Here is a 15,979-nt window from a genome sequence, read left to right as displayed (position 1 = left end):
AAATTCAAATGAATCTGTTAGAGGGCTTGCTTTATGAACTTGAACAAATGTGAAATTCATAAGAATCTGAGCCAAGCAGTACTACAGCTGGTATGATAAATGTCATTTTTTACCACTTATTAGAACAAGTCATGCCTCAAAACAGTAAATGCACAGTGAAGAATTTGGCACACTATAAACAAATAGCAAAAAGGTGAATTTTCAAGTATGCATACTATTCTCTTTACTTACGACAGTTGGTCTCATCGCTCCCATCCCTACAGTCAGCATCTCCATCGCAGCTCCACTTGCGGTGAATGCATTCACCAGAATTGCACTGCATTTCGCTAGAGGAGCACTTTGCAGGTTGTGTAGGATGTTGACCACAACGCTGTGGAGACTCATCTGACTGGTCCTGGCAATCCACATCATCGTCACACACCCAGCTGGCAGGAATGCAGGAGGCATTGTTGCACTGGAACTCTCTTGGTCCACAGGAGGAGGGTGCACATTCTTGCTCATCGCTGTCATCCCCACAGTCATCTTCCCCATTACAGACAAAGTTGCGGGAAATGCAACGACCACTGAAGCAAGTAAACTCAATGGGGGCACAGGTAATGTTGCCTGTAGAAGGCAAATTATTTGTTGAAACGGGAACTACCTTTTTTTTTTTTTTTTTTTTTTTTTTAACAAAAGCATAAAATCAAACGATTGGTTAAGCCCCAAAACAGACACATGAGAAGAGGGGCTAAAGTGAATGACCTGACAATAGCAATTACAGAAGCCACAGTCTTGCTCCAAAAACCGATCTCCGTCTATCATTTGAAATACTGTATCCCAATTATACAAAGCAACGTCCCAATTAAAACTAAATTGCATTGGGAAGAACCGTCTCCCAGAGTTCTGTCCCATTTACTGTATTAACATTTGAAAACCCTAGCTTTTTTTTTTTTTTTTTAAATGACCTTGAATAACTGGGTGTGTTGTTTTATAATACTGCAGTTAAACTTCTATGGCCGTCTTTATGAATACCATGCTTGTGTCAATACAAGAGTAGTTTTGCAGCACTTGTTTCTATTTAGAGTGACCAATTAATAAAATAGGTTACAAAATGATTGACTGCCAGGTGGAGAACCTATCCTACTGACACAAGACTTGAAGCCCAGTGAAAAGTATCACCATTATAGAGCTCAGGATTTAAGATATAAAAATTACATTACATACTCTTACCATGGCAACAGACCCCTGAACTGTAAAAAATAAATCCTGATAGTTACGTTCATACATATGAATGCGACACATTTTAATTTTATTACTCTGGTACAGGCAGATTATGACCCTTCCATTACACAAATAGCAAGTATGTTTGAAGTTACAAAAAAATACACACCCCACACATTCAAAAAATTGCATTGAAAGTGTTACACGGACACCCAGTCTACACACAAAATGTAAAAATTCATTAAAAAAAATATACAATATATATAACTAACTGTTCTAAAAAATGTATAGAAACAAGTTGCACTTAGGTTTAGAAAGTATGACTTTGAAGTTAAAAATGTTTTCTTGTTTATGAATTAAGGGAAGGCAGCTTGACGACGTTGCTGGTTGGCGTACACTGCCCATTGGGTATTTTCTCCTATCTTACCGGAATATTTTTTCTGCGCATTTACACTAGCAAAGTATAATGCATAAAGAATCTGGCCTCTTATCCTCTCAAAAGAGTTCATATTCCAGAATACGAACAACTTTGAGGATAAAGGCAGATTCCAGGACATGTTTAGTAGCATTTACACTACTAAAATACATCTTGTCCGCTCATTCTGGAATATTTGCGCTAGTGTAAACGCACCTCTTGTCTCGATCTCAGGATTCATGAGTCAGAGTCTTCCACCTCTGCAGACACGTATATAAACAGTTCCAAAGTATAAATGAGTAGTCTGTGCATACAGACCTAGGAAAAGGAAAAGGTATTTGATACTTTTGTGTGTTAATGTAGTTGGCGCTTTTTGGTGGAGTTAGGCTTTTGTTAGGTTGTCTGTTTGAAGGTTGCAACCTGTGTGTATAGGCCTGTGCATGTGAACCTAAAAGGTAATATCATTGTGTGTAACTTGTCTAACAAGTGTTTTGAGGGATCGGCTTTGCCATCCGATATTTAGTTAGGATTGTTTAAAGTGTAGTTAGTGCTCAAGTGGTGTTATGCTTTGTTTAAAAGATGAATAGATGAATATATGAATATATATATAATTTTTTTTTTTTTTTTTTTTAAATTTAAAACTTGTTCATTCGGCACCCCCGTTTATGGTTCGTCACTTTCAGGACATTTATCACCATCTTCTAGGGTAAGGAACAGTGTTCAAAACAGCTACATTCCAAAACCGGGTATTTATCATAAAACAAACAAGGAGCGCCAACTAAAAATTGACAACACACAATACAAGTATCAAATACCTTTTAATTTTTCTAGGTCTGTACACTTAGATTTGATTTGACGCACTCAAAAGTTGTTGGACAGCGATGGAGTGTTTTACAACAAAGCTCCCTTTTGGTGGGCCAGTCTCACCACATGAAGTATGCCTAGCCTACTTACCACAGTTTAGTTCATCATCCCCATTATCACAATCCTTTTCCCCATCACATTTCCAGGATTCGGGAATACACTGTGTTGACCCAACGCCACAGCTGAACTCGTTTACTCGGCAGGTCCTCATATCTAAGAGGACCAAAAGCACACAATTATAATAGTACATATGTATTAATAAAAAAGAAGCAGACTCAGGCTCATTAATCACAAAATAGATTATGCAGTGGTTTTAATTTTTGAAAACTTGTCCAAGGGGCAAAATGCTAGAAAAATCTACTTGTCCTTAAATGTACTTGCCCCCTCCCAGTCGCACAAAAAAAAGAAGGACCTTGCTTTTATTTAAAACCGCAAACAGAAAAATCAACCAATTAAATAACCAACCATTTTGCTTCAAGAAAATATAAGCCACGCTGCAACATTAGCACGGCACTAGGTTCCTGCGGCTTTTTTTTTTTTCTTTATCCTGATATTTTTGCTCAACCCAAAGTTGAAAATAGACATGGTTAAATCTACAGTCAATTCATATATTTTTTTTAAATGTGATCTGTTACCTCATGCAGATTTTTATATATCACATATACAAATCATGCAGCTGTCTTAGTTTCAAGAATAAAAACGGCAAATTATGACGACTCTTTAAATATTAAACCACGCAACCATGGTATTTAAAAAAAAAAAAAAAAAAAAAAAAAAAAAAACACACTTTGTTGGAGAGGACACATCTTGTGTCAATTGGAACCCTGCCCCCGAAAGTCAGATAAAAATGCCAGAATACCGTGCCCTATAAAACTGAACGCAAAAGTATTTCTTCACTAGGCTTCCAGATGATACAGGCCACAATTAAATTAAAAATAACATGTTCTGTATATTGAGGTTAGTAAATGGGGACCCATTTTTCTACAACAGGTTAACCCCTAGGCTAGCTTGTTCCACACCTGCCTAAAATTAAATGTATAGACAATTTAAATCTATAAAATGTTCAATCCAATTTCCTACAAAACTATTAAGATATTCTTGGAGTTATGACCACCCATATTTTAAATTATAAATGGTTCACTTTCCTCTGGTATATTTCCCTCTGTACTTAACCCTTTGCAGTCCATTTATTCAGCACGTCAATTTATTTTCACACGCAGTTTATTTTAGACGCGCTGTTTAAAAGTTTTCACAGTAAAACCGGTTTAAAAGGCACTCCATATCAACAGGACACTCAGTACTGCATCTCCAGCCCCGCCCCACCCCTCGTTCGCTATATTTTTCAAAAAAAAACCTCTTAATAGTACATACCGATCAATCATCTCCTGATCACTCGTTTTATCACCAAACTCCTCAATAATGCGATCCAAGTTGTTATTTTATTACTACAACACCTAAAAAGCGCCCTGCAAACGTCTGTGATATTCTGAGCGCTGGATGCAGAAGCAGCCATCTTGTTTGTTTATGTCTTATCTACGTGGCGTCGGTGTTGTGTATTCATGAGATACGCCCCCCTTTCTTTTTCGGCTTCTCTCGGCTCCTATCGGTCTCAAATCGGCCATAGAAATGGTTCTCGGCTTTTTCCTGAGAAAAAACGACTAGAGACCTGTTTTTTACGTCTTTTTGATGTCAGACAGGGTCTGACATTGGACCGGAAAGGGAAAACTGCAATGTCGGACCAGGTCCGACATAGGACCGCAAAGGATGAAGGTATCTGTGGTATAAAGCCTATGTCTAAGGAACACAAACTGAGCCTAAAGTCCTCAATAACTATAGGCCAATCTACAACCTACCATTCTTGGGTAAGGTTCTAGACAATTGTTGCAATTCAAATTGCAACATTTCAAACTCAATGGTATAATTTATTATATATATATAAAATTTCGAGAAGTTTGTCTGGTTTTCATGCTGTACATAGCACAGAGATAGCCCTTGAAGTTGTGACTCGGACTTTCCATCAGGTCTATTTCTTCTAGATGCAAGTGCTGCCTTTGATACTGTAGACCAGGGGTCTCCAACCCTGGTCCTGGAGAGCCCCTATCCAACAGGTTTTATAGGCATCTTTACATCAGTGGTTAAAGATCTGGAACACCTGTTAATCTTGACCAAGTCAATAATTGGTTCAATTAAGTAACACATTGGTTGAAATGAAAACCAGCAGCCACAGTAGCTCTTCAGGACCAGGGTTGGAGACCCCTTCTGTAGACCATTACATCCTACTGAATCATCTTGAAAAGCACAGTAGGACTGTCTGGCCTTGTCCTATCCTGGTTCAAATCTCATCTTTCCGATAAGTTTGTCTGTCTATTGGGGAGGTAAACTCGGCATTATCAGAAGTTGTCCGTGGTGTTCCACAGGGCTCCATTCTAGTCCTTCGCTGTTTTCATTATATATGCCGGGGGTGGCCAATTCTGGTCTTTGAGAGCTGCAGAGTCTTTTGGTTTTCGTTCCACCAGAGTTCTCAATTACTTAATTGAACCAATTGTTTTCTTAATTGTTCAACACCATGTTTCCTAGGTCTTTGGTCATTGATGATATAAGAGACCCAGAAAACCTGCAGGATTGTGGCTCTCCAGGAACAGGATTGGCCACCCAGAGATATGCTACCGTTACGTGACATTATCTGCAGACAGAGTGAACTTCCATTGTTATGGTGAGGATACCCAGCTATATTTGTCCCTAAAGCAAGGAATTTTCTTGCCTTGGACATTAATCATTGGATGTCAGATAAAACAGAGGCTATGCTAGTGGGCTCACAGAACCAATTAAAAGGAAATGTGGGATTACATGCGCTCGACCCTTGCAGTCTCATCAAAACTAGAAATTAAAGAGTTTGGGGGTCATCTTTGATCCTGATCTCTCATTTGAGAATATACTTTAGGGAAGTTACAAAAGTATCTTTTTACCATTTGAGAAATAGCCAAACTTACACCAATTATTTCTGTAGCAGACGCAGAGAGACTAATGCATGCCTTTGTTTCACCTAGAATGGATTATTATAATGCACTTTTTCTGGTATCCCAAAACGTGTGTTATCCCACTTGTAGCTTATTCAGAATACCGCCGCTAGAATTCTGACAAACCACAAAAAGTGAACACATCACCCCCATTTTGGACTCTTTACACTGGCTCCCTGTGCAGTATAGAATTGATTTTAAGATGTTGCGGTTAACTTTCCAGGCCCTGAATGGATTACCACCTGGTATATTTGCAGGAGTTACTGACCCCTTCCAAACCGCACTCGGATCACAGGATGCGGGGCTGCTGGTTATTCTTAGGATCAACAAAAGCAACACGGGAGGCAGGACTGCTTCTTTTAGAGCTCCTAAATTATGGAATGCTCTGCCTTCATTTGGTCAGGGAAGCTGGGACTGTTGCAGTTTAATTCAAGACTAAAAATACACTTTTACAAAATGGCTCTGGGTTTTAATGCAACTTTAAAATTGCTGCTTTTGTATTAGTGTTTACTGTTATTTAAGTGGTCTGACTGAGGCAGTTTTGACATGCTATACAAACTCACAACTCCACCATAGTATCTTGGATATTGTAGCACCACAAAAAAAAAAGTAGCTTTCAAGATATCATCCCTGTGGTTTAATGACACAACTCTGATGCTTAATACGTGCACGTCGTAAGCTAGAACAAATGGAGAAATACCAAAATTACAGGCCTTCTCGTCTGGAAAGATGGTCTGATTAAATACAAGACTGCTCTGTCTTCAGCTAGATCATATATTTGTGGGTATACACTGTATAGGAAAGACAGGCAGGACAGAAGAGACTGCGGGGTAGCGCTATACAAACAAGTCTTGAAGCCCATGTGTTAAATCTGAGAGAAAAAAACCACCCCAAAAAACAGACTATGGGGTCAAGAATAAAAGGGACAAAAGATCCAAAAGGGCATAATAGGGGCATGCTATAGACCACCAAACTCAGATACTGAGCAAAATCTGTTATACAATGACATTAGAAATTCATGTAGCAAAAAAGGAGAAGCCATGCTAAATGGGGGATTTCAACTTCCTTCCCATATAAAATGGGAAAACCCGGTGGGGAGCACGACAGCCGAAATTGAAATGGTGGAAATGACTGCTTCTTAATGCAATTTGTCAATGCACCAACTAGAGGGGAGTCAACTAAAAAACAGAGGTCAGAGAACCATTGGCAAACTCAGACCACAACATGGTCTCATTTGAAGTGTTTTTTTTAACCCCAAAAGTAACTAAAAGCCAAGGTTTGCAATTTTAAAGTAAATTAATGAAGTAACGGAACAGAGACCAACAGAATTAGGATTGAAGGAAGGAGAAAACATCCGCAGAAAAAGCCCTATTTTTCAAAAATGTAGTACTAAAGTTACAAAACTACATCCCAAATTAAATAGAGCAATTAAATAAATATTCAGGAAAAAAAGGCACTTTGAGCATTTAAAAAGGGACCAAGAATAAAAAGTACTTGGAACATCAAAACATTTGACATTCATTTTACGTCGGCCAGACCAGTCAGTGCACACAGCCAAGTTGTCCCCTGGTTTAAGTGATAACTATAGCAGAGTGTCATCTGCGTAGCAATGGAAGTTTCCTCATAACTTGGAGCAATATTATAAAATACAGGTAGTGGATTTCATGTTCGTTACTAGATTTGCAAGATCCTGTAAGCTTATCTGAGAAAAAGTGTCAAAAACTTGTTCTGACCTTGGAGCATCAAATAAGTTGCTATTTCGTGACAGCCTGTAATGGTGATATTGAGTACCAGATTGTGAATGTCAGCATTTTTATTAAAGCAATTCATGAAATCTTCAGTCAAAAAGTGGTCAACAGAGGGGACTCAGACTGTGGATTAGTAATTTAGCTAGAGAATCAAAACTCTGGGATTATTCAAATTATCTAAAGTTTGAATAGTTGGCTGATCTGGCAGAAGATAGAGCAGCACTATTTCAAAACATTTTTTCGGACAAGGTAGCAGACTTGTAATTTAGTGTCTCTCCATCAACGTTCTGATGTACAACGCACACGTTTAAAGTGCACAAGTTGTCTCATTAAACCAATGGGGAAAATCTTGTAAGAGCCATTTTCCATTTTTTTTAAACGGCGCTACCGAGTAATGCATTAGAGTGGCAGTGAAACTACCAGTTCAACTGATCCTGCTTGTAGGAGAGTTGAAGCAAACTAAGCTTCCAAAGAACAAATTTGGTGGTTGATGAATTATAAGACAGTTAACAAACCATGTTTGGTGCTTGATGGAACCAGATAATGAGAACTCAAAAAAGCATAGGTCAGAGAAAGTGAGATCAGTAATTATTTTCTGTACATCCAAGTCATGAGGAATGACTAAATCCAGTGTACGGCCACGCTCATGGGTAGGGCTGGTAACATGCTGTGTAAATCCCAGTGACTCCATCAGTGATATAAAAGTTCTGGCAAGAGGATCCTAACCCACATCAAAATGTATGTTAAAAAATCCACCCCCCTCCCACCCAACAGCAAAATCCTATCATGCTTGACAATCAATGTCAATAAGAAATCTCCAAATTCAGAAATTAAAAGGGAATTGGGTCTTGGTGGCCAATATACAACTACAGTATGTAGTGGACTAGAAACAAGTGGTAAAATTTCAAATGAGGAATAGCCATCAGTCCTGCACTTTAGTACAAATTTCAGTCACAAAGATGTTGGCATACCTCCTCCTCCTCACCCTGTGGCTTGTGCCTTCTGACAAAGAAAAGCCTGACCGGCAAGCCTCTACCAGGGGAGCATTTGCGTCGTGTTTCAGCCAAGTATCTACCAATTCAAAATCCTAATAAAGCTAGAGACACTGTCCACCCAGGGAACTTTTGACCTGAAGAAAGAAACAAGGACCAGGGGTCACAAATGGAGATTAGATAAAGGGACATTCAGAACAGAAGATAGGAGGCACTTTTTTTTTTTTTTTTTTTTTTTTTTTACAGAGAATGGAGGGTCTGGAACCAACTCCCCAGTAAATGTTGTTGAAGCAGACACCCTGGTTTCCTTTAAGAAACTGCTTGATGAGATTCTGGAATCACCAAGCTACTAAACAACCAAACTAGCAAGATGGGCCGAATAGCCTCCTTTCGTTTGTAAACTATGTTCTTAATGTTAAAATATCTATATTAGCCCTTGGCGGTCCTATGTTGGAGCAGGTCCGACATTACAATTTACCCTTTCCGGTCCAACATCAAATACGTAGAGCACAGGTCTAGGTCGTTTCTCTCCGGAAAGAGCAGATAAAACCAAAATTTAATGGCCAATAGAAGCAAAAAAACCACAAACACACCACATAGCCCCAGCACCACAGAGAGAACATGGCCATAAGACAAACAAGATAGCGGCTTCTGCATCAAGCGCTCAAAAGAATCACGGACATTTGCAGAGCTTTGAGATAGTAGTAATAAAATAATGACTTGGATCGCATTATTGACGAGTTTGGTGATTAAACGAGTGATCAGGAGAGGATTTATCAGTATGCATGACTATGAAGAGGTATGCGAAATACAGCAAAACGAGGGGTGAGGCAGGGCTGGAGATGCAGCACTGATTGTCCTGTCGCTATGCAGTGCCTTAAACTGGTTTTACTGTGTGGGATGGGGTGGGGGGGGGGGGGGGGGGGGGAGACCACACACTTTTACAACAGCTTGTGTAAAATAAACCGTGAAAAATTGGACCCGACACACGCTGAATAAAATTTACTGCTAAAAAGGTTAGATTCCAAAATAAAATAGGTTGACAGATTTGCTAAAGATTTTAAAAGTAGTCCCAGTCATAGGATCGGGGTACATGATCATTTGAATGGTCTGGGGGCAATTAGATTCTCAGGGTGTGAGCCTCTGGATGATGCCGAAGATTAACAGATAATTTTTTTAAATTATGGTCATTTAAAACTAGGTCGTTGGGACCCTCATTTTATTTTTAGTCAGGAGTTTAATATAAATTCTGTTTTCTGCAAGTAAATGAGCCCCTTCTGTTAGGGTGTAAACTGTAACCAAAAAAAAAAAAAAAAGCCAACACACCACAACACAACTAGGTCTAGCCCAAAAACTATGCCCATTATCAATAAAACCCCAGTTCTCAGACGTACACCAGCTATTTAGGGGAAACAGTCTGCTAAAAGCTTCACAACCGCTGCTAATAAAAAGTCGTCCTGACAATTATCTTTTTACCCGAGTTATGTAGATCTATGGAAACAAAAGATCCAAAACTGAAAATGACCTACCGTATTTGCTCGAGTAAGTCGAGCCCCCATTGGGTGAGAATCGGGCTATTTTTTTTTTTTTTTTTTTTTTTTTTTTTTTTTTTTAATTTAAGCACATGGTAAGTTGTGTAACAGAAAACAAGTAGTAACTCCTGAAATTGAAACTGTTAGGGAGTGCACTACAGGTGTTAGTTTTCCTAAAATGCATTAGATAGCCTAACGGCATTTGAGTGGCAGACAATTTTAGAAGCACTTCTACCTAGAACTACAGTACATGTTTTTTGTATAGCCTACAATATTTTAGTATTCAAGCCACACCCCCAGTTCCTTAGCCCACATGGAAGTATGTATTTCAATGGAATGTGGGAGGTGGTGTGGTCTGGCTGTACAACTGCATCTTTTACGCGACAGCTCTGGATGTAAAAAAACCTTGGATTAATTTATATATAACAGTGCCATGAAAGTATTTGCCCCGTCTGATTTTCTGCATTTTTGCACATTTCACATTATATTTGGTCAGATTTGTGTGAGTTGTAGTATACAAAAGGGGAGTCAGAGAAAAAATGACACCAGTTTGATGCTTTCATTTGTTTGGTGTGCAAGGTAATCAAACATACAATCGTCAGGTGTGAAAGTTATTGCCGCCCCCCCCCCCCCAGTTAACTCGACCGAATTAAAGGGATAATTAGGGTCAGCTGGTGGAGTACTTTGTTTAACAACCAGGCCTGATTTGGGCCAGCCCTGCCCAATATAAATCTGACTAACTTTGGCCCTTACCATCAGAGTGAAGTTGTCAGCACACAGGTTCTAGAGGCACATCATGCCACGAACAAAAGAAATTCCTGAAGACCTCCGGAAAAAAAAGTTGTTGATGCCCCAGTCTAGAAAGGGTTACTGAAACTGACAAACTGAAGATAAATTATTCCATTAACCAATAAAAACTGAAACAAATGATCAAAAGTTGTTTGTTTTAATAGTTTGAAACAAACGCAATAGAAATATTAAATTCAGATCCCCCCCGTTTCAGTTGCAAGCTAGCTGTAATATAATGTTCTCCATTTTCATTTTAAAAGTAAAACCTGTTTCTCATTGGGTTATTTTTTTGCATCAGTGAACACAATTAGATGAGATTGGCTGTTGTGTTAGACGCACTTCCTTAGCAAGTAAACGGTTGCGTTTTGAGTAAGGAATTCAGTTACACGAGGTAGCTACAGAAATAATAAAACGTTCTCACCATTTCATCAATACGAGTGTGCGTACACCAACACCACATGCTGGATGAAAGCTCAGATGCGAGCAAATGTCTATTTAATGCTCCGTGAAGGGGAAAATACCAACAGTAGGCCTACTATATGTGGAGTGGAGCATAAGGGAAAATTCCACCAACCTAAAAATAAACCTTAACAGCTGTCACAAAGAGGTGTTCGAAGTGGCAAAAAGGGACACAAACAGAAAGCAGGCTCAAAATCGGAAAAAGATAATCTGTTCAGAGTACCTCCATTTCATCTGGATCACAACAGACACTTACATTGTGCTTTAAAAGAGCAGAGGTGTGGGGAATTAGGTCAGTTGAATACTCAAAACGGGAAGATGCGTTGGTCAGTTTGTTCGTGGAGACTGGCCTGCCAACTAGATTATGTGAACCAGCCTTTAAAAAGTTCTGTGGGGTACTCTACCCGAAGCTCAAGGTCCCAGGTTCTGGCAGAGTTACCAGTCAGCTTGCGCAAAGAATGGACAGTGCAACAACACTTGTAAAACAGACGCTGCAAACAACTTGCAAAGTAACCCTATGTATTGATGGAAGGAGCAAGAAAGGTCGGACAGCCTCCTACATGGGAATTTCTGCCTGCTTCTACAATCCATCTGCAAAAGCAGCTCAACATTTATCAACCTACATCGAATTTCTCATCCACCTACAGGAGAAGTGATTGCAAAATGTACTGAACACACACTCACTACCTGGGACATTAAAGGAAATGGTACTACTGACAGTCAGACAATGGAGCCAACATTGTGAAAGCCATTAAGATACTGTCGCAAAGTGGCAAGGTTTGTGAGGCTACTGAAAAAGCAGTGGAATATGCTGAAAACGAGCCTGATGACAGCGATGCAAGCAGCACGTATCAAGGCTCCGATACAAGTAAGTAATATTCAGTGCATTTAACAGAAATTTGTTTTACATCGATGTGCCCATAATTAAACTTTGACAGATTAAAACACACATTACTGTGATTTTTGTTGTGGTTCATACTAATCCTATTAGCTAGCTACAAATCCTGTTACATAAGCGTTTTTTTTTGTTTTTTTAACTCCACTACCTCCAAGTGTGACATTTAAAAACGATCTCCACAACCTATTCAAAAACTACAGCTTGGTCTTTGATTGTAATTTAAAAATCACTTATTGTGATTATGTTTAGCTTTGTACAGATAGATTTAAATTATATAATTACATCAGTTTTATAAAAATAATGGTCTGTCTTAAACATGTTTTTTGCACGGCGAAAATTGTTTTGTTCCCTTTTACAATCTATACATTTGTTTCTAACAATCCGAGTGTCATCTTAGTCCTTTTGGGCAGGTTAAACTGCTCATAATTTCTAGATTATATATAATATATATATATATATTAAAATCACCAATGACAAAATCCATGTACTGTATACTATTTTTTGTTAATACTTTGTAATTACTTCCAAGTAGATTTTCAATTTAGCAGTGTTCAATTCACCTGTATTTTTACAGGTATGGATTCTGTTGTGGAAACAACTGACGACCAAGATGCTGATCTTAGTAAGTACACAAGGATGCCATGTCTGGCACATACCCTGCAGCTCACTCTGAAGGATGCCTTCAAACATCCCAGTACTGGAAATTTAATTAGCAGAGCTAAAAGCCTGGTGAATACTGTATGTAAATCTTCAGTGGCCACTGAAAAAATGATTTCCAAGTGTGGCAAAACACTAAATTAAAGACTGCGACATGTTGGAGTAGTACTCTGAACATGGATACTTCTGGAGACCAAGACTGTTTTTGAACCAAGTTCTCATGAGCTTGGCAACACCTTGCTCACCAGTGATTGGTCCAAACTGGAGCAACTTGTGAAGTTGTTTGAACCATTTGCAGTACATATAGATTAGCTCCAGCCAGTCTGAAGTTGTGCCCTGCCTATTGAATCTAGAAGCACACTACAGTCAGTCATCTCAAAACTACTTGATCAGATTATGCTGAAGTCACTTCATGAACACTCTGCTTGTTTACTGAACCCTCAAGCAACAGATTTTGATGCCACACCTGCAGCAGCTTGCCTGATGGACCCAACTGTTGCCTTTGCACTTTTCACAACAGAAATGGAAAGCCTCATGAAAACAGCCAGGTCTTGTGTCCTTCAGTGTCACAACAAAAATCCAGTGTCAACCTCCAATGCGCTACCAGTGCTACTGCTGAAGGAACTGTGTTAGAGGTTCAAGTTTTTGGCTTCCAAGGTTGGTGCTGAACTCACTCCAACATCTGGCAATACTACTGGCAATGCAGGAAGTGCACATACTGAACTTTCCACATATCTCCGAATGAAGCAAAGCATGCTGCGAGACGGAGACTCCTTTGAAATTGGCAAAATAGGGAGATTGTGTATGCAAGGCTTGCACCAGTTGCTGAAGATCTTCTTGCAGTCCCTGCATCCCAAGCATTTGCAGAGAGAATTCTGTGTGTGGACAACTATCATCTGGACGAAGGAATTGGATGGATACATCTCCGGAACAAAGTGTTTCTGAAGATGAATCAGAAACTGTTGCTTTCTAACAGCACTAACAAACTAATATTTTGGAGCACTTCACTTAATACCTGTACAGGGCCCACCATTGGTTTAGAGTGAAAACTGAAATCATTAAAAATGAAGATTGAAATAGAAATGGTTAAGAACATCCATATCAAAACTGAGGGAAAGAAAACAGAATTGAAATAGAAACTTAAATAAAAAGTTACAACTGTTCATGACTCCATCAGAAAGACACTGGGCAAAAATGGGATTCATGGCAGAGTAGCAAGGCGGAAACCTTTGCTCACTAAGAACATGAAAAGCACCTGGATGATCAGAGTTCTGGAACAATGTTCCATTTACAGAGGAGTCAAAAGTGGAACTTTTTGGCCAACATGGGCCCAGTTATGTCTAGCGAAAACCAAACACTGCATTCCACAGTAAGAAACTCATACCAACGGTCAAGCATGGTGGTGGTAGTGTCATGGTTTGGGGATGCTTTGCTGCATCAGGACGCCTTGCCATCATTGAAGGAACCATAGATTCTGCTCTGTATCAGGAATTCTGCAGGAGAATGTCAGGCCATCCGTCCGTGAGCTGAAGCTGAAGCGCAGCTGGGTCATTCAGCAAGACAATAATCCGAAAACACACAAACAAGTCTACATCAGAATGGTTGAAGAACAAGAAATTTAAAAGTTTTGGAATGACCTAGTCAAAGTCCAGACCTAAACCCCATTGAGATGTTGTGGCAGGACCTGAAACTAGCAGTTCATGCTCAAACCCACAAATGGTCACAGAGTTGAAGCAGTTCTGCATGGAGGAGTGGGCCAAAATTCCTCCACGCCGCTGAGAGACCAATCAATACCTACAGGAAGCATTTGGTTGCAGTTATTGCTGCTAAAAGGTGGCGTAACCAGTTATTGAGTAAGGGGGGAAAGATTACTTTTTCACACTGGGGCATTGGGTGTTGCATAACTAATAAATGAAATACGTATCAAATGTGTTCTTTGTTCACTCAGGGTCCCTTTTATCCATTAGGTTTTGGTTGAAGATCTGATTACATTTAGTGTCAAATATGTAAAAATGCAGAAACAGGGGGCAAATACTTTCACAGCACTGTATATATTTAGACAGTCATGGGGTTTCCATGAATTTGTTTTTTTAAACTAAACATTTACACAAGAAATGTCGTGTAAAATGCCTTTTTTGGGTTTCCATTCACTCAGTTTATTTTATTCGAGAAAATTGGGCTTTTCACCCAACGTCATACAAATGAATGGGAAAGGTGGGTTTGATATGTAAATTAGCTATGCATAAAAAGTACTCTTGCTGCTTTTGAAGATTACTAGTGAAATTGTTAATGTGGTTTCTATGCACAGAGAACTGGTACACGAGTGAATCTATGCTTCTGCAATAGCAAAATACCTCGTGCCTGGTTGGTTAATGTATGTGTTTGACTGCTCTTGCCCAAATTGTTTTTCAAATGTCATTAGTGGGGGGTGTATGTGTGGTGTTATATATATAAATTATACACAGCCTTGAAAAAGTCTTCACACCCTTGAACATTAAAGTAGGAGTTTCACTGATCTACACAACATTTACACTTAACGTGAAAGAACAGTTATAGAAATATGCAAAAAAGTAAATAAAACCAAAAAGTCTTGATTGCATCAGTCTTCACACCCTTTTTCATAGCAAACCCAAAATAAGCTCAGGTACAACAAATTGCCTTAAGGCACATAAGATAAATAGAGCCCACCTGTGTCCAATCACAGTAGTTCAACTGATTCAAATACTCCTGGAAGAAGAAATCAAACTGTTTCTGTTGTATGAAGTGAATTTGAAGCAGAATGGCAAAACATGCCGAACAAGGAGCTGCCAAAAGAACTCTGGGATAAAGTTATTGAAAAGGAAGAGATTCGGGGAAGTTTATAAAAGAAACTTTCAATGTCTTTGACTATCCCTTGGGGCACCGTCAGGTCCATCATGGTAAAGTGGAGACAGTTCGGCACCACCAAGACACTGCCTCTATCAGGCCGACCCTCCAAAAGGGAGGTCACTGTGAGGCCTAAGATTAACTTTAAAAGAACTACAGGAGGTCTCTGGCTAAGATTGTTGGACAGTCAACATTTTCCCCAATTTCAAGAATACTCCACACATGGCCTGTATGGGTGGGTGGCAAGAAGGAAGCCACTGCTGATTTACACAAGTAAACATGCACACGCATTGCCATTTCATGTGTAAATTGGCCTGCATAGAAACCCCATGAATGTCACAGAACTGTTTGCCAAATCTTGAGATGTTTACATTTTGATTTGAGAGAAATTAGAAGCATTTGCCCTGGCAACAAGGATTTGCCCACACCAATTGATGTGCTGCCGTTTCTCACAGAAGCACTATGCTGCAGGATCACACAATTGATAAGATAACATTACTACATACCGGTCAACTTTTGGAAATCCAAAAATCTGGAGTGCAG

At 39.3% G+C, this 15,979-nt stretch overlaps 1 protein-coding gene across 3 annotated transcripts in view; it reads right to left on the bottom strand.

Moving 5' to 3' along the window:
- Positions 1-15,979, bottom strand: part of vldlr (very low density lipoprotein receptor) — a 131,715-nt gene that overhangs the window by 105,655 nt on the left and 10,081 nt on the right. For all 3 annotated transcript variants that reach the window (XR_009308218.1, XM_058996737.1, XM_034014912.3), the window contains exons 4-5: positions 2,570-2,692; positions 232-603 (exon numbers count right to left, since the gene is read on the bottom strand). Coding sequence is in view for 2 of the 3 variants with exons in the window: in XM_058996737.1 (XP_058852720.1) it covers positions 232-603; positions 2,570-2,692 (495 nt within the window). In the remaining variant the exon portion in view is untranslated. The remainder of the gene's footprint in view (positions 1-231; positions 604-2,569; positions 2,693-15,979) is intronic.

Source organism: Acipenser ruthenus, chromosome 2 (genome assembly GCF_902713425.1).
Source record: "Acipenser ruthenus chromosome 2, fAciRut3.2 maternal haplotype, whole genome shotgun sequence".
Classification (NCBI taxonomy): Eukaryota; Metazoa; Chordata; class Actinopteri; order Acipenseriformes; family Acipenseridae; genus Acipenser; species Acipenser ruthenus.
This window is presented reverse-complemented; position numbering and strand designations above follow the sequence as displayed.